This window comes from Zootoca vivipara, chromosome 10 (genome assembly GCF_965207765.1).
Source record: "Zootoca vivipara chromosome 10, rZooViv2.hap1.1, whole genome shotgun sequence".
NCBI lineage: Eukaryota > Metazoa > Chordata > Lepidosauria > Squamata > Lacertidae > Zootoca > Zootoca vivipara.
Window position 1 is genome coordinate 26,396,410 of NC_142593.1, and position 20,084 is coordinate 26,416,493.

Genomic DNA, 20,084 nt, shown 5'->3' on the forward strand with positions numbered 1-20,084 from the left:
GACCCTACCTAATTTTTTCTTATGTGCTGTGAGCAAAATTGCAAATTTAAGGCCAGGAGTAGCCAATATGGTCCCCCCCCCCAGATGTTTCAGACTCCCTTGGGAGGTTGTGGACTCTCTTTCAGTGGAGTTTTAAAAGCAGCAGTTGGATGACCATCTGTCACGAATGCTTCAGTTGAGATTCCTGCATTTCAGGGGGTTGGACTAGATGACCTTCGGGGTTCCTCCCAACTCTACAATTCTATGAACTACCATCAGCCCAGGCCAGCATAGCCAATAGCCAGGAATCGTGGTGGGATGTGTGGAGTCCAAAGCATCTGGAAGGCAGCATGCCAGTTACCCCTGTGTTATGTGATACCACACTCTGGAAAACCCCAAACTTTGAGAGAAGGCTTTTTGTGGGGTGTCAGGAGCTGTTCATTGAATAGGAGAGCTTTAATGATTCTCATGCTTGAGCATAGCAACTGCTTGCACTGGAATGCTCACTCATGGAAACATAAGGGGGCCACTGCACCCTTCCCTATGCCCAACCTGGCAGGGTTGTAAGCACCTGATGCATGTCAGGGGTGGCCCCCAGTCAGATTTGAGTCCCACCATACTTATCAACCAGCAGTTGGGCTGCTTGATTCTGGATACACACCCAATGCCTTGGCCAAAACCTACTTACATCTGTAATCAATAAAGTTGTGGCCTAAAGGTAAAGGTACCCCTGACCATTAGGTCCAGTCGCGGACAACTCTGGGGTTGCGGCGCTCATCTCGCTCTATAGGCCGAGGTAGCCGGCGTTTGTCCGCGAAACAGCTTCTGGGTCATGTAGCTAGCATGACTAAGCCGCTTCTGGCGAACCAGAGCTGCGCACAGAAACACAGTCGGAGCGGTACCTATTTATCTACTTGCACTTTGACGTGCTTTCGAACTGCTAGGTTGGCAGGAGCTGGGACCGAGCAACGGGAGCTCACCCCGTCACGGGGATTTGAACTGCCGACCTTCTGATCAGCAAGCCCTAGGCTCTGTGGTTTAGACCACAGCGACACCCGTGTCCCAAACAAAGTTGTGGCCTAGTTCAACCCAATACCAATGCCTGGGTCTTATTTATGGTTGGCCCCTCACTGGGTCACAGGCATCATGCGCCTGAGTATGCAAACACGCCATCTTACTAGGATGGAACCCAGGGAATTTGTTGTCGGTTTGTTGCTTTTACTCCATTAACCAGAGGTGAGAGATTTGGTTCTTGAAGTTGTTCCCCAAACGAGCAGGCTCATAATTACAGGAGAACTCTTGTAACCCTTCCTGGTTATTCACAGGGATGCATTTTTGTGGGCAACCAAGGCGGCGGTGGCGGCTGCTACAACTACAACTGCCCAATGGCCAATGTGCGCACAGGCACCGTGAGATTGTTACTGCAAATAATGGTCCACCCACAGATAAGGTAACTTACTACTGCTTTGTTGCATAGTAAATGTGACGTACCTTATAGCCAGTGGGTACCCCCTGATTGGGAAGTGCGACTTGGGGGAAAAGGACCAGAAATAGGTAGCAGAGTTATTGTGGATTTCAGTTATTGTCAGAACAATATGCAATGGCTTGATTTCGACATTACTGGCAGAAACATCCTTCACCAAGCTATGAGGGGGTTATGAAGAGCGCGCAGAAATATGAAATTTCTGGTGTAATTTGGTAAGTACACCTGATTGGAGGGTAAGGGTTCTTAATAGGTTTCTCTATGCATTTCCTTAAAGAAACCCGCCAAAAATCTTACCTGATCTGTATTCACTTTGGATTTCCTCCAGCTCATGCCACATCAGTTTTTCAAATCTAGCAATCCTTGCATGAAGCTTATTTTGGTCATTTTTCACTTGGTTCAGCTCTGCGTTAAATTGCTCTGTTTTATCAGTGCTTTCTATTCTTTTGCAGAGGAAATAATAACCATCATCCGTTTTCTTTTCCACTGTGTCCTTTTCAAATAAAGATTTATGATAAATCAATATAATTACACAATTTGGAACCGTTTTTACTGCCTCCCACAAAACTACATCTGAGTTACCTATTCTTTCCCATAAAGACTATAAATATTTTAAATTCTACAGGATTATGTTTGTGGTGTTAGGGGAGGGAATAGTACCTCTGGTGGGGGACACACTATGCTCCTTCTGAGGTAGTTTGTCCACTTTCAGTCCCTACCCTGCACTCGGCTCTCACCTGTGGCTCCTAGAAGCTGTCCATGAGACAGCAGCCACATCCCAGGAATGGCTTTGACTGGTTGGCTAAACCAGGTCAGGATAGCCGATGGCTCTCAAACCCTTGGTGAGTTAGGGGGCTTCCCCTACATGCAAAGACAGACTCTGGTGGGATTGAGGAGACGAGACCAATATTGGGTCCAGCGGTCAAGAAGGCAGTTTCTGCATGTGCTGTAGAGGGAAGTGAGGGGCAGATGGGATTCATCAACCTGGGAAGGTAGCCCATCTAGGAGAAGGAAAACCTTGACCCTAAACATCTGCTATTTTGTGGGATATCTTTGGGAGAAGAAAAGGCTAAGGAGTGAACACAGTCGCTAAGGCAGTTGAATGGACCCTTGTACGCCTCCTTCGGGCAGCACCTGCAGCCAGGCCGGTGCCAAATATATCACTGCTTTCCTTTGTGCCACATCAGCGAGACTGAAAGGAGGGTGTCCTCCTTGTCTGGGCAGCCCAGGACCTCCATACACACTGCCCAGAAATGCAACCCCAGAGAGACCATGGTTTGACTTCACCCCCCTACCCAGAGCTGCACTCTGTTGTCTCAAGACAGATGGATGCCAATAGAGTTCTATCCAACATTATGGCAATAGAATTTTATTCAACATTAGTCCTACTTAGATAAGCTGTAAGCCGCCCAGAGTGGCTGGGGCAACCAAGTCAGGTAGACAGGGTATAAATAATAAAATTATTATTATTATTAGAGTAGATCCATTTAAGTGAATGGATGTAAGTTAGCCATACACATTAATTTCAGTGGGTACTAATGTTGGGTGCAACACATTTTTATTTCAGTTTTTAATCCTAGTAGACCAGGGTCTGTAGATTTTTATTACTTTGATAAATTTTTCAGCTGGCTCAGTTTTATATTAGATTGCTGTGGTTTTTTGGTGCTTTTTGTCCTTTTGGTGAGAGGAATCTTCCATTTTATTTTCTTCGCATTTCTGTTCCACCAATATGCTTCAAAACAAAACAAATAAACAGATAGGCACCTGCCTCAATTATATGGGGAAGTGTCACTTTCAGGCAGCGGCCAAGAACTTGTGTTGGGCTAAAATGAGACAGGGTGGGGTAATAGTTATATAATGTTGTTCTAGGACTGGGGAGGCAGGTCTTCTAATTGCCATTATGCTCCCTGGGACAACCTTGGGACCGCTCACCATCCTACAGCCTAACCTACCTCATAGGGCTCTTGTGAGAGTAAAATTGACTTGTGGGGAGAAAGGACATGGGAACGATGTATGGCCACCTTGAGCCTCTTGCAATAAAGGTGAGATATAAATGCGAATAAAAAAATTAAAACTGCATCATGGAGCATGTTAAGGACACATTTTATAATAATAAAATGTGTGCCTCCAGGCACTCACACAGGACCTTCACTGCCTTCACTGGTTCTGATTTGAAAGAGAGGTAGAGCTGGGTATCATCCGCATACTGATGAACACCCAGCCCAAACCCCCTGATGATCTCTCCCAGCGGCTGCATGTAGATGTTAAAAAGCATGGGGGAGAGGACAGAACCCTGAGGCACCCCACAAGTGAGAGCCCAGGGGTCTGAACACTCATCCCCCACCACCACTTTCTGAACACGGCCCAGGAGGGAGGAGCGGAACCACTGTATAACAGTGCCCCCAGCTCCCAACCCCTCTAGATGGTCCAGAAGGATGTTATGGTCGATGGTGTCAAAAGCCGCTGAGAGATCCAGCAGGACTAGGAAACAGCTCTCACCTTTGTCCCTAGCCCGCTGGAGATCATTATCCAGTGCGACCAGGGCAGTTTCAGTCCCATGATGAGGCCTGAATCCCGACTGGAAGGGATCCAAATGGTCCACTTCTTCCAGGCGTGCCTGGAGTTGTTCATTTTGAAATAGCAAGCAGCCATACTTAGACACGGGTGGCGCTGTGGTCTAAATCACAGAGCCTGGGGCTTGCTGATCAGAAGGTCAGTGGTTCGAATCCCCGCAACGGGGTGAGCTCCCATTGCTCGGTCCCAGCTCCTGCCAACCTAGCAGTTCGAAAGCACGTCAAAGTGCAAGTAGATAAATAGGTACCGCTACAGCAGGAAGGTAAACGGCGTTTCCGTGTGCTGCTCTGGTTCGCCAGAAGCGGCTTTGTGACCTGGAAGTTGTACGCCGGCTCCCTCGGCCAATAAAGTGAGATAAGCACCACAACCCTAGAGTTGTCCGCAACTGGACCTAATGGTCAGGGGTCCCTTTACCTGTATACTTAGACAATGCTCAACCACTTAACGAGAATCTTGCTCATTTATACAGTGCATTTCTTGTTGCCTTTGCTCTATTAACAAATAGAAATGTGAATTGTTAATAGTGGTTGCAAGCAATCCAAGAAAGTCTTTGAATATCTACTTGGGGCAGCTGAAATGAAAGATCCAGTCATCCTCTCATTGTGGTACTCTAGATATCTCCATTATCCTCTCCCATCAGCGATGAAATTAACTATGGCCAAAGGAATGTTCACCCTGTACTTGTTATTAGGGCAATAATGATTATTAAGAGAATGAACCTCCCCAAACCTGTCCTGTTAAAGGAAGGAGACAGTTTCTTCCTTGAAAATTCAAAGCAATCCAGCACTTGATATTTTTTGAGATTGCCAACATTGACCTTGATGTTTTAATATAGGAAATGTGACATTTTAAACTTGCTATATAATGTCAATAATTTAGGCTTAGCAGTTACTAAGATTTCAGGCTCTTGTATATAAGAACTGGATGTCTTTCTCCTGTGATGTGACTTAATGAAATGAATGTTTCCAGCTGCATCCAGAATTTTGTGTGAGACATTTAATTCAGATAAACACTGAGAGCCCTAATCCTGGAACAAGGATTTCCTGAAGCTAAACACTCAACTTAAGTGATTGCATGGAGCCAGGAACTCTTCTACTGCCAAGAATCTAAACTAATTTAGAATGTCGCTCATTGAAAAGTAGGCACTTTGCCATCCCATAGCTGCCAAGTTATCCCTTTTTTTAAGGGAAATTCCCTTATGCTGAATAGGCTTCCTCGCGAGAAAAGGGAAAACTTGGCAGCTATGTGCCATCCATGGGAGGCTTATTAAAGCCACTGTGTTAAGATTCTGCTTGTGATGCAAAGTATGATACCCATAGTGGAAGGTAATTTAATTTTTTATGATGCATGTTCCATTTAATAAAAGTAGAATTTTACCACTTGACAGCACTATGTTGAGCACAAGGGCTAAAATATTGCCCAATATCAGATCTCTGATAGTAATATTTGACCCCCTTATACTCAGATTCCTTTCATGTGCATTTGCTTTGCCTCTGCCCATTTTCCCTTCTCAGTTTATCCTAAGGGAACTCTCTCCCAATTTTCTCTTTGCCTGAGTTGTCCCTGCTCTCCCCAGTTCCCATTGCTTAAAGGGACACTATTCCACCTATGTGTGCCGTGAAAGTATTTAAGCCAATCTCAGTTTGCATTCCTTGTTGGAAAATCCTTCATTATGGGTACTTTCACAAGGTCTAGGTTCTAGTAAGTCTTCCTAGGGTCACTGTAACATCCATTAGAAGTAATAATTCTAATTATACTTACCAGTCTTTCTTTCACTGAATAAATACACTGATTTATGAGGCAGGCCTGCTCTTGCTCAGATTTCCTCAACTCATTTTCTATCCACTTCCGCTGGTTTTGGATTTGATCCTTAAAGTCATTTAAAACACCATTTATCCTAGCATTTAAAGATACCATTAGTGAATATTTATGCAACACAGTATGATAACTATATCCAGTTAAATTTGGAGACCTATCTCTATCTGTCCAAAAAAACAAAACCCTCAACCTTTACATTTTAAGGTGGCTGGAATGTTACTAAGCTATATCTCACACAGGCCTTTTTATATTGTCTAATTTTGTGTCTGCTAAATATAACTCTCTCAAGGCAGTCAATTTTCATGTGTGGCAGCATCGATCAATCAAGTAAATATAGTCACCACAGAATCACATTTGAGATATATTTTGAATTCATTCCATATGCTTCCAAGTTTTGTGAAGTTCTGTATGTGAGATGAAATTCCTGACTTTCTGCTCAAGGGTGTAGATATCAGCGTAATACTTGGACCCACGTGTATTCCCAAATAAGAAGCAACTAAAAAAAGCAACAACTGACATGAGTCATTTGATTCCATTCATTTTTCAGTATAATATGTTAGCTTATGAACACAATTTCTGAGCTAGAAAACCCAAAGACTTAAAAAGAAAAAAGCTGAACATAACATCCAGCTATGCAACAGGTGGGTGGAAGTATAAAAGGCCAGAATAATTCTGAGAAACAGAACTGGCTGAGAATATGAAATCTCCAAAGCGCAGCCTGAGGATCTGAAACGCAGGCCTAGTTAGACCATCCTGAAAGTAAGAGACGAAACGCCTTGATATGAACAGTGACAAAGCATGAGCCAGAGATGGGAGTCTCTCTGTGGGAGTGTGTACCTACATATATAACATCAGCAATAATTGGTGAAGTGACTCAAGGCTATGTTTTACTCATAGCTGAATCTATGTGATTTGTGGTTCACTTTAGCATGACTCATGTAGTTAAGTTTTGAATTTGTTATATATAGAAAAAGAGTCACAGAAAATCTAAGAAATTGGCAGGGAAAACCAGAAGCCCTGTGTAAAGAGACCTTAGTGTGGAGTGAAAAGTTGAAAGAGGTGGCTCACAAAAAAATAAACCTTGAGCCTCATAATGCGTTCCCTCCCCCCCCCCCCATAAAAAGACATTTCGCATTAATGTCTCCAGTAAGCAAAGTTATTGTTACATTTCTGAATACTTCCGCACATTAAAACAACACAAAACAAAACAAAGAAAACACTTGCACACACACAAAAAATTAAACCATCAAGAAGGGGGCTAGGCGAAATTCTTTCTCCCGGATGTGCTCAATTTCTATACAAAGGGATTTATAAATGCAGGGAAAGAAGGTGCAAACATCTTTGCACATGCATAATCTCTGGGCTATGGTTCATAATAAATGGCTACAATAAAGGGAGAAAGTGCAATTCTTCCTTTGCTTTTTGAGGGGCAAGAGTATCTCTTTGGCCATTTACTCTGTGACCAATATTCTTAGGTTTCTATCAAACTTTTCTCACAAGTTTGTCAGGATTCCCAAAAGCATGTAAATAAATGTTTCTGTTTTGCTCTCTCATAACAATTCCATTGGCCTAAACTAGGTGTGCTAATGTAGTTAAAAAGCTTCCACCACCTACTTGAGATCCAGGAGCTGCAATTCATGGTGTTGATTTCCTTGTACTGCCTTCAAATTTGAGTTTTGCTCGGAGTTTGAAGTGTCAATCTTGCCTAAAAGCTGCATTACCTAATAAGAATTCAACAGGGAACACTATAAGGCAGAATTCCAGCACTTACATTAAATACACATTATTGCTGCAGTGAGTGGGAAAAGCCAGAATTTTCAACACGCCCATTCTTAAAAGCTTTTCTCAGAATTAATTTAACTCAGTAATAAAGGCTTGCCATCAACTGATACACAATAATTTAGTACCCAGCAGAATTCCTCTGATTGAATTATGTGTATAGACAACTCTTAAAACCGAGTGAATTTAGTGTGGCTTTCAGGAGCAGTTATAACTGACTAAAATGTTAGGGTCATGATATAGTTGAAGAGTACATAAGGGTACTTAGATAATATTGAGGAAAAATCAGTTTTATATTTGGGAAATGTATCCTGAGGTACAACTGCTCTACAATTAACTGCAGGCCATGAATGAACAAAGCCAGTTTAGTACTTTTGAAGGGACAAAGTGTGTGAGATTTTTAGTGTTAGCTGTTAATACTCTGTTTTGCATTCTGAACTTGCTTGTTATCCAGGGAGGGCTGTATCGTGATTATTTCTGGATGTGTAGCTAAGCTCTTTTCCTGTTGAGCTTTTATTTGTCATTTCCCCCCCTGCTTGGTGTCTCTCCATAGGAAAAGACTAACTTTGTTTTTACATTCTTTGGTATTCTGGTATATGAGATTAATGGTATGGATTTATTCTATTTTACTTGGATTGTGGAAGCATCATTTTCTGCCAAGAGGAAGACAGTTTTGAAACATGCCTTTGACCACATCTTACAATAAGGATATGTCAACAGTCTTTATCTTACATACTTGTCAAAGAACGACAGAATTATAGAGCTGAAAGGGACCTAGAGGGTCACTTTGTGCAACCTCCTGGAATGCAGGAATCTCAGCTAAAGACAGGTGGCCATCCAACCTCTGCTTAAAATCCTCTAGTGAAGGAGAGCCCACAACCTCCAGGGTATTTCTCAGTGATCAGGACTGACTCCAGGTGTAAGGAGGCTCTTGGCAAAGTGCCCTCTATGGGAAACCCCCACCCCGCTCCTATGTTGAGAGGCCACCATGAATGTGGCTTTACCTGGTAACAGCGGTGAATGCCTAAACCAACTACTATTAATTTCTCACAATTCCCTTGAGTGATACAATTGTTGATGCTCTGTGGGAAGCTTTGGGCTGTCTATCACTCAGTAAGTTGGGTGGGTGGAAATCCAGGGGAGGCACCAGCAGTGGTGGGCCCTGTCTAATGCTGAAGGGTGCCTGGTGCTGACGCTGGTTTTGGGTTACAGACCTATATATGTCAAAACAGGTAGAGCTAGCAAGCAATAGCATATCTCCTTATTGATATGAAAGTGTAATCCACTGTTGTATATTACTGTAATAAGTCTCCACATGCTCAGTGGCAGAGTTGAGGCAGCTGGCAGCAGTCACCTTTATGAGCACCCAGCTCATTACCTCAGAACAGTTTGGACGCTGCCTTTTTGCCTCCTTTCTGTAAGGCCCTGAATGCCTCAGAGCAGGTTAGTACAGTAGTAAGGTTCCCTTTAAAGTTTAAAAATGAATTGTGGCTTTCCTCAGCAAGTTCCTTGCTTGTTGATGTTTTTGTGTTGCAAAGGGCTGTAAATTTCAGTTCCCGAGTGCCAGCTTCTTTGAGAGAGAGCTGCTGTGGAACTGAAGTGAACAAGAAAATGCTCTGTCTTCATCACTTGCTAACCGCACCCAGATTTCACATATCAGAGATTTACAGAGAGGGTTTCCAGGCAGGCTTATGCAACTTTTCTGTCTTTATTTTTTTTGTATGATTCTTACATTATTTTGTTTATCAAAAGGTCTTTATTAAGTGTCTCTGAAGGGATTCACACATAGGTAAATCAAAACACCAAACAGAAGCATATACCTGTAAATAAGGTTTTTACATAATTTTAGGACACTTACGTGAATTATAGCATTAATAAAACAGAGCACTGTTCTCCCAAAGTTATTTCTTTCAGGTTGTGTCGCCACAAAACCTTTTCCTAAAGCTTAATCTATATGCTGGTTGGAAGGGCAAGTTGCCTCTTCTCTGTGTTCACAAACAATTTTGTCCTATTAATATAGACATTCCCAGACTGAGCTTTTGACCCCAAGCATGAGCCTCAAATGCACAAAACACTGAAAATCGGGCTCCTGTAAGATTAAATCTAAAATTATTTTGGGATTTCAATCTTTTTTTAAAAAAACAACAACCAACAACAACCTGGAAAAAACTGTGTAATCTTACAACTCCATTCTATTAATGTTAATAAGTTTATACACCTTTATACAGTGTTCAGTTTTCAGTACTGAAGAAGTACTACCTCTTGCAATATTTATTACTGTATTAACAATCCAATGGATTCTTTTAAACAAACCATAGGTAACACTAACCACAGTTTGACTCACCTTCAACTCCAAATTATTAGCATAATTTTCTACAGTAGACTTGATTGCATGAATTTCTTTCTCTTGTTTTGAGATCTCATGCCTGATGATATTTATATCTCCAGAGAGTTTTGCAATGCTGGCATCACATCTGGAAGCAAAGGTAGATGACACAATGCAAAGTAGTGTTAACAGGGCCCCAAAATTCCCACAGCCCCATCAATTCCTGACACCATCTCTCACTTAGAAGTGCATCGACCCAAACCTTTAACTTTCCTCCATAAGGCAGAATCCATACACCATGCACTTAGCTCTTTGACTCTTACCTAAAGACACCCCCTCCAATCAATTCATTCTATTTGAGGCTGCCTTTGAAGAGTATCTTGAAACTACACTGGTGCAAAATGTTAACCAGATCAGTTGCTGTAACACCCGGTCTGCACAATAGCATTGGTTTCCATGTTCATGTTATTTTGTTAGGCAACATCAAGGGTTGCAAATATGGAGGACATCATTTGTGCTCCCGGGCACAGAACCAAGAGGCTGAGCTTTCTTTTTTAAGATAAAAAAATAAGTCTATAGCCCTCTTAGAAAGTTAAGAAGCAAAACATGTAGATACCCTAAGAAATTTCTGTGAAATGAGGCAGCCTGGCTGTTCCTGCCTACCAGTGCTTTTAGCCAATGGGTGAATAATTGCTATGATTCAAAAATGAGTTGTTTGGATACAAGGAAATTGGAATCCATGGGATCCTAAAGAGATGCCGGCACACCCATCCCTTATTGCACTTTTCCTAGTTTACTCTTATTTTCTAATCCTTGGCGGCTTCATAGTTTCTCCTTCTGTTTTTCATAGCAGCAAGGATGCATTTTTTTTCCTGGTGGATGCATATTGCTCTACAGGAGGTAAAGTACAGGTGCTTATTAAGAATTTACTGTATCATTAACTTACAGCACAATGCTATGTACATGTCCACTCAGAAGAAAGTCTCTGTGTTTAATGGGGCATATTTCCAGGTAAGATGGCAGCCTAGGTTTTGGTTTTGGTTTGGCACTGGGGAAAACTGGGTTCTTGTGCCTTGCTGGATGCAGGAGAAATTGGAGTTCTTGGTAAAGTCCAGAAATAAACAGTAAATAGCAAGAACTCAGGCCAGAAGAAAAATGGATTTCAAATATATCTTCACAAGGTTTAATTTGTGTAATGAAGAGTTCAAATAGGAATCAATCCCAGTATAGTAGGCAAATAAATTCCAGTAAAAATCAGGACAAGGCCCTGTTTCAACAATTCTTTGTCAGCAAAGATTCACAGGTCAGAGTGTACCAAGTCTGTTTGCCTTGCTAGCTCAGGCTGTTTGCAGAAAACAGACTTGGTACACTCTGACCTGTCAATCTTTGCTGATGAAGAATTGTAGCTTTTAGACGTGTAGAGACAGGTCCTAAGCAAGCACAGTAACAGCTTTTGTACTAGAGGTTTTCCAGTATTTCAAATTAGGCTAGCTCAACGTTTCCCTAAGATAACACTAGTAACAAGCAATATGCAAAAAGTGCTCATAATGCGGTATAAATCATTGCCTTGTACTATAGCTTAATCTAAGAGCAATTACTCATTGAAAATTGACTGCTTAAATACAGCTACTAAAGCCAGCCTTTATTGCCGGAATGTCAGGAGGTTGTGCTGAGCCTAGAGATTTGTGCTCGCTCATCTCACTCTCACAAAAAGGTGGAATAAATTGGCCTTACTTTAATAAAATAAACCAGGGAACTAACACTAATTATTTAGATCACTACTTGCTCTGTTAATTATATAGGAAAGTGGCACATTTTAAATTGTTTATCCCCTACAGTTCCTAAGACGGTGTTTCAGTGCCAACCTTAAGGCCAGAATATAATGCACACTCTTTGAGACACTATTCAATATGCAGGCCAAGTTCAATAACTACTCTGAAAGGGGTGATCTTGTGGCAGATGGGTAGGGATATCTGTGCAAAAGTATTGAATGGTAATTCAGTTTCATCGACCACACGTTTTCCTACGTTGCTTAATATTTGTGTACTCGATCTACACAAAGCTGACCCACCAATACCATTCCAAGGCCAATAAATAATTTCTTTTGTTTGACTCTTGTGACTAAGGAGTTTGTGAAATCAAGACAGCTTCTGTGATAGTGAAGACAGATTTAGTCCCAAGGATAAAAGCTTGAAAGTGCAATTCCTGTAGTTTCTGTCCAAAAGCCTCTTTCCAATTCCAGTCTATTTTAACCCCAGTAACCACCTGCAAGGCAGCACCATTGTAACTTACCCCATATCCCTATTTCCAGTTTGTGCTCATGTTAAGAATCCTATTTTTATCAATCCTCTCACCAGGAGCGTAGCGGGGGGGGGGTGGGCCTACCCAGGCTCCACTGGGGGGCTCCACTTGGGGCGCCCCTCCCCGCCCCTCTCCTCTGCCCACATGCGCTGTACAGACATATGTGGTCCATGCTGGGTGCCCCGCGAGCAGCAGCCCATTACTGGCTACTGCTCTCGTGCGGCAGCCCATTATGGGCCGTCGTGCGCCAGCAGCAGCATGCACCGCACTCCATGCACCGCCGTTCGTCCTGACATGTGCGTCATGTGCCATGACATCACGACACATGCGTCACGACACCCCGTCCCCGGGGGGCGTCTCCGCGTTTGCCACCCTGGGCAGCCAAGCGGCTCCATTCGCCACTGCCTCTCACTGCGTGAGTTTAATTAATGAGGCAATATTTATACCAAAATTTAACACAGTATTATGAGTTTGGGGTGGAGGAAATAGGCTCCATGTGAGATCCTTCTGTTTGAACCCAAGGCTGTAGCTGTGGGAGAAACAAGACGGTTTTGGGGTGTTCATGCTGTGAACCCCTCCATCATAGGCTCAGGTGGTATATACCGGTATGTGTAAATAAACCATATATCTTGAAGACTCCACAGTCTTTGCTGTGTGCCACTTCCAAAAGGAAACACAAGTCCTGGGTAAGATCCTGGAATCCCTGGAATTTCTCACTGCTCAGAAATTGGGATGATGTGCAACAATATGTACAGAACAATTCAGCTTTGAACTTAAGAGGCGCCAGTTCAGCATTCTACAAATGGGATTCTTCGATTATAAAACCAAGGTATTAGAGGAAAACTTCAAAACTACATTAAATCACTTGTGTCGCCCCCTTAAAAAAGCAGCAGCCAGCAGTGGCCTACGTGTTTCAGCACCATGGCAGTGGAACGGGATCTACACTTCCCCCAGCTGCTGTGATACTGATCATTGCCACTGCATGCCGAAGCTGCTATTTGCCCCAGGAGAGAAGGTTCTTTTGGGCAAGTAGCAGCTCCCTGTTCAGAGCAAATGGTGCTGAGGGGAGCAATTTTCATCAGGCCCACAGCGCTGGTGAAAAGTAGTTCCCTATGCCACCAGCACCAATTCTGATTTGGATCAGCCTCCATCCACCACCACACAGTTCATAGAGAGAAGGTGGCAAACCACACATTAAATGTAACACATAGTTTTGTTATTGTAATGTGCTTTGTTTAAGGACACGCCGTTTTAGGACTGGGGTGTTTGTATGGAGAAGGTTCTTGTGTTGCCACACAATGCATCTCTCCCCACAGTGGAACACAGAGAAGGGCCTCTTCCAAAAATCTGAAGGCGCAGGTATGATGATAAAACTAGTGCTGCTCCTTCAGGTATTTGGGTCTCCAGCCCAGGATGTTGTAAATGTGAGACAAGGTGCAAATATTGTTGAGGTAGGTTTCCCTTAATAGAGTATGTCAGACTTACCTAGCCACTCTTCCACGTAGATCTCCAACTCCCTGCAAGTGTTTATGGTCTAGACTCTGCATAGCAAAGTTAGTTCCTGATGTTGCATCATCTCTTGATTTTATTTGCCTCTCCAGAACCTATAATTTTAGCAGAATTGTAAAGGGCTGTACCAATACGTGTTCAGTTTATTGTTGTACACAAATTTTTGTTGTTGCTTTTATTATTATTTATTAAATTTGTATACCACCCGTCATCTGAAGATTGCAGGGTGGTGGTTCACAACTTAAAAACACGTGTTATACAAACACACAAACTGCTGGTATTACTTAAAATGGGGGACTTTACATTGGAAGCTAAAGAGCAACTGAGTCTGTACTGGTTTACATTTTTCAATGGGCTAAGGCAATTCCTTTACCTTAGAGATTATCACGTTCCTCAGACCTGGTGGTACCTTTGGAAGTTGACAGTCCTACACTGTCAAAGCTTCCAATATCTGCCTGTGTTTGTGTATACTGTACATTTTTTATCCATATTGCCGACATTCAATATAGAATCTTGAGATGGGGAAGTTTCCTAAGGCCCTAATCACATTATTTGTATTTTCCCTGGCAAGTCAACAGGCCTCTAAACCAAACAATCCAATGGATGAATAAACTACCGGGTCTGACAGCATAGTGGCAGCTGAATAATGAAAGTGTAGAGCAGTTTGTTCCTTGAAACCACGCTACGTTCTTCCCACCCATCTCCCTAATGGCAAGACATTTGGTCTGGTTCAGATGGAAGGGGAAATCATCATTTCCTCACCATATGAATCAGAGTTGTATGGGCCCTGAGCAACCCAGGCTCTGAAATTTATCCTGGCTTCTTTTAACAAATCAACTTTAGACAAACCATTACAATGGTACATCGGGTTACAGACGCTTGAGGTTACAGATGCTTCAGGTTACAGACTCCGCTAACCCAGAAATAGTACCTCAGGTTAAGAACTTTGCTTCAGGATGAGAACAGAAATTGGGCGGCAGCGGGAGGCCCCATTAGCTAAAATGGTACCTCAGGCTAAGAACAGTTTCAGGTTAAGAACGGACCTCCAGAACAAATTAAGTTCTTAACCCGAGGTACCACTGTATTTCCATTCTCCATGACAATGAAAGGGGAGGGGGAGCATGTGAGTACAAGGCTCACCACAGTTCATTCCGATAGCAGGAAACCATGGCTTCTGTTATGCAATAATTGGACGATAGTGTGTACCTCTAGAGCTGCTCTGTAACTTAAATTTTAAGAAATATATTGCTGTTAGCTGTCAACAGGGAAGGCATAACATATCCAGGCTGCAGGCTGCCTAAGAATATCGCAAAACTGGTGCTGTCTGTGCCACAAGTTCTCCACCTAAGGACTAAATGCTAATAGTGGGGTGGGAGAGCTGAAAATAATGCCAAAATATTTCACACCTGGCCATCAATGTGCCACTTTGGTTCCAGGATAGTACATGGGTAGACCAGTCTGAAAAGCCCAGGACACAATGTTTCCCCCTGTATTGTTCACACAGTACATTTGTTACTGTGGCTGATACTCTGGCATTCGATTATATGTAACACTCAGGCCCAGATTAGACTGTTTGTTTGTTTGTTTGTTTATTTTCTTAAGTGATGGTGTGAATCATGAGAGCTATAAACAGTGAGAGGGGTGTTTCTCTCTCTGAAACAGGAAGTACACTCTGAGTATTGTATTTTCTTTCATGTTTGATGCTGTTAAATGAAATAAGGGTGGGATGAAGGTTTTATGATCATATTTGCAGGGGCTGGGCTAGATGACCTTTGGGGATACCTTCCAATTCTATGGTTCTATGATTTTTTTTGGGGGGGGGGGTGTAATCCTGGTATTTATTTTCCTCTAGGAGGCTTAGTTTGGTCAGAATCTAGTAAAAACTTCCAGAGTTAATGCAAAATACATTGCCTCTGGTAAATGAGCCACCATAGCTGCTAGAGGGTCATGAAAATTTGTGTCCTGGGCTTTTTAGACTTGTCTACCCATGTACTATCTGAAACCAAAGGGGCACATTCGTTGCCAGATGTGATTTTCCCCCCAGCTCTCCTACTCCACTATAAAACTGCTGTTAATTCTGAGAATTCATGAGAGTGTGGGAATAGAGGGAACATTCTCTCCTTGTCTGCCTTCAACTTTGTTCTAAGTGATTCATTATTATTTCATGAATATAACTGAAACAACAATGTTTAAGTACTCTTTTAAAACATTTTTAATTATGCTGAATCTCCCCATAATTTGAAATACTCTATTAGAATGTGTCTCTCCTCCTAATGGTTTTGTTATTTTATATAACATGGAAGTGCTGATTGGTTTGTCCTGCTACTTGCTAAGCAAAGAAATCCATCGTGGCTTTATGACTCTTCTCAATTTACTTCCTCATGTGGAATATTATTAATGCTTCCATCAGTATAGTTGCTATGACTCTGAGAATAGGGTTCTTAGCTTACCGTCTCCCTGGTGGCCACCTCTGCCAAGACCCTAATTATTCATGGTTATTATGGCAGTCTCTTCTTCCAGTGCAAAAGAGGCCAATTAAAAACAACCTTTGTGCCAGGAAGTATTTCATTATTATGACGGTTTTTTAAATGCTAAGTTTGTGTGTGGGTAAAATAAATGTCTTGACTCAAGAGGGTGGGGTGGGGGACTGCAACTACCTGACCCCCCCCCCCAATTAACGCCAAGTTCCAAGCATGGAAGAAGGGAAAACCACAATAATCTGTAAGCAAAACATAAGGTATGAGGGAAGCTGGCTGTAGAATCCTAAAAATTTTTTGAGAAAGGTCCAGAAACATATAGTACATATAGGGAGCTTTTTTCATCAATAGAGTATGGAGAAATATTCCCCACCTGCAATTTGAAAGGCTGTAGTCCATAATTCTGCCACCTCTAAATTTTTAAGCTCTGGGGATGGGGGTGTCTTGTTGGTGTTACTCCAGTGTTTGAGCTGTACCAGGGAATGCTTCCTGGATTATTGTTATGGGGCAAAGACACAAGGGCCCTAAAATGTTTCAGGAAGGATAGAGTCTAAGTCAGAGCTTTACAAACTGTGTGTCGCAACACGTTAGTGTCTTGGCTGCAGTGTGTAGGTGTGTCGCGTGAACTCTCCCAGCGCTCCCTCCCGGGGCTGGAAAGGGGTTAGTTTAACCTCTGGTTTGCTAATAAAATTGAATTACTGTGTTGCACGAAATGATGCATGTCTGAAAAGTGTGTCACCAACATGAAAGGTTTGGAAAGCTCTGGTCTAGGTGCTTTGGAGAATCATCACCTATCCCTTAAGCATGGAGAAAGAATCAAAATGATGACACCGTCTCTGAATTCCAGGGGCCAAAGTGCAAAGAAAAGAGAGTCAAAATTACCTTTCTGGATACTCAGCTGAAAATGCCTTTGAAGATAAACTACAGTGGTACCTCTACTTACGAATTTAACGCACATTTGTAAGTCGAAATTTTTTTTAAGTCGAATCCCATAGGAATGGATTGGGAGAAAAATTCATAAGTTGAAGCAACCCTATCTAAAAATTCGTAAGTAGAAAAAATCCTATCTAAACCGCATCCAAGATGGCGGACGGAGCTCCGTTCGTAAGTAGAAACATTCGTAAGTAGAGTTATTCGTAAGTAGAGGTACCACAGTAGTACATTCGTACCTTGGTGATTCAAACGCTTTGGCTCCCGAACGCCGCAAACCCGGAAGTGAGTGCTCTGGTTTGCAAATGTTTTTGGAAGGTGAATGTCTGACACGGCTTCCAATTGAGTGCAGGAAGCTCCTGCAGCCAATTGGAAGCCGCACCTTGGTTTCCGAATGTTTTCGGAAGTCGAACGGACTTCCGGAATAGATTCCGTTCGAGAACCAAGGTACGACTGTACATAGATCTTAAAGCCTGCATGTACCCTTTCTGAATATATATTATAAGCAACAGCCAAATTCTGCAATATTATGGGGGAACGGGAATCAAAGTTCTTCTACCCAAATCCCTCTTTTCCCTAGTTTGGGGGTAAGAGATGTATCTGAGCAACAAGTCAGAATCTGTCCTTTAATGCTCCCCCTGTCCTAATGGTGATCATTGCTCCCAAGTAATTTGCATTCAGGAGTCAGTGCAAAAAGCAGGTGTTGGCAGCTAGCTGGCTAGACTTGCTGCCTCCTGGGGGGAACAAAGATATGCATATTTTATAAGTAACTTAATAAGTAAACCCGTCTGGAGCTGAACACAACATAGCTACTGAATAAACCAGAGCTTTAACAAATTGCCGGCAATGCCAAACATGACTGCGGTGGTGGTACCTCTATGTCGTGGCTCAGCTTTTTAACTATGCTTGTGATCGTCTGTATGTGGTTCTCCAGTAGCTGGCGTGCTGCTGTCTCCCCTTGCTGAATGCCTTTATTTCCGTGAAGGTAAGAAACAAGGCCATCTTTGATCCGAAAGGCCTGATCCAGGAGGACAGCTGTGGTCCTCTCCTGGTTGGACAGCCGGTCTTCAAGGGAATGCACTCTGCTTCCAGAAACATGCGGAATCGTAGGCAGGAAAGGCTGGCTCTGACTCCTGTCCAACAAGTAACCGAATCAGTTAAAAGGTTATTGAGTTAAAGGTAAGGCATTAGAATGCCCAGCTGTGACAACCTTGTAAAATAAGAAAGGTACCGTAAAGTGTATTCAGGTTGTTGTAATTCCTCTCTCTCTCTCCCCCCCCCTCACTTCATACCTATCTTTTTAACAAAATTTATACAATGCTTGGATCTAAATAAGCAGTTTACAGTAAAATAAAATGAAACATTAAAATTTTAAAGAACATAATGTTTAAAAACATATTTGAAATCATTCAGAAACTTAAAATCAACAATAAGCTGAAAACATATTAAAACACACGTAACCTCTTCATGTTTGGATAGGCTTGCCTAAACTAGGGCTGCCATACATCCAGACATTTACCCCGGACATTACTGGGATTTCAAAGGTGGAATTGACGAAAGGCGGCACTTTGTCCTGGATCTTAGACATTGGCGTTTTTGTAAAAAAAAACCAAAAAAATAATTCGGGGTGTCCTGGCTTTTACTTTTTGAAATATGTCAACAGTACCAAACCAGAAGTGTTTAAGGAGGCACTGGAACGAGTCCAGCGAAAGCCTGATGTGAATAGGCAAAGATTTCCAAAATGTAGGTGCTGCCACCAGAGGCGAAGCAAGCTGCTCCGGTACCTGGAGCAGCGCTTGTCCCAGGGGGTGTGGCGCGTCACCCACAGGGATGTGGTGTGCGTTCTAGGGGGGAATGCCGCCAATCAAGTGTTGGCATTTTGTCACCCCCCTTTGGAATGGCACCTGGAGCGGACAGCCCTCCCCACCTTGGAATGCCCCTGGCTGCCACCCCAAAAGACTGATTTCATACAAGTGTAGAAAAAATAATAATTATGTGGCATGTGTAACAGTGCCAGTTCTGCAGATTGAAGCATATATGAGATAAGCCAGTCCTACAAGTAAATTACATACATATTGTTATATATAACCATCATATTTGGTCTGCAAGATCATGCAATCTGCCCCAAGTAAACAGACATGGGATTAGAAGGTTCAATATTCAAAAGAATAAGGCGGGTTTCAAGTACCATGTACAATTATTCTGTGCATCTGGTCTTAAAAGGTAGTAAGAAAACTGCTGCAGGAACGCTGGCAGCCTTTTAAGAGGAAAATATGGTAGCACAAGATACCATATCATGTGATATAATATGGTGGTCTTCTTCTGTTCACACAGAAGAATGGAGCCCTAACATGTTAGTAGGACTTCAGTTCCATACTGCAAATCATGTACTGTAATAGGTACAATTCCGTCAGTCTTAAGGCACCTTCTTATGTTCTGCTTTTTTATATGGTTTTGGTTGATGGCATGCTTACCTCTAAAAGGGATACAATGTGAGTAGTCTGAAAAGGGAGCAATTTGAAATAACTCGAGCTGTTCAGAATTGGAGACCAGGCAGCATGAACTGACCCACTGAGCTTCAAATCAGCATTAAAAAGAAATTTAATCAAGAATTAGTAAATCCTTGTGATTAGGTCTTGCGGTTGGTAAGCTGTAGTTGCCCCCCCCCCAAAAAAAGTTAATTTTGCAACCTGGCATTTCATGGCTATGAGCCGTTTCATTTTTCTGTTCCAGGAGAGTTAACTTTGAGCACAAAGTATAGGAACCAAATGTGTTTTTATTTCCTTACATACTGCACTAAACACATTCATTTACAAGGTATCTTCACCATGATAGAGACATAATATAAATTACTGTACTTTTCTGTGTATAAGATGAGGTTTTTCTACTCAAAAATAATGTCAAAAGG

At 42.4% G+C, this 20,084-nt stretch overlaps 1 protein-coding gene across 1 annotated transcript in view; it reads right to left on the minus strand.

The window, feature by feature from the left end:
• Positions 1 to 20,084, minus strand: part of FAM81B (family with sequence similarity 81 member B) — a 29,447-nt gene that overhangs the window by 631 nt on the left and 8,732 nt on the right. Inside the window, exons 3-8 of the mRNA XM_035099724.3 lie at positions 18,051 to 18,309; positions 13,746 to 13,864; positions 9,978 to 10,107; positions 7,469 to 7,575; positions 5,798 to 5,933; positions 1,760 to 1,955 (exon numbers count right to left, since the gene is read on the minus strand). Coding sequence (XP_034955615.1) covers positions 1,760 to 1,955; positions 5,798 to 5,933; positions 7,469 to 7,575; positions 9,978 to 10,107; positions 13,746 to 13,864; positions 18,051 to 18,309 — 947 coding nt within the window. The remainder of the gene's footprint in view (positions 1 to 1,759; positions 1,956 to 5,797; positions 5,934 to 7,468; positions 7,576 to 9,977; positions 10,108 to 13,745; positions 13,865 to 18,050; positions 18,310 to 20,084) is intronic.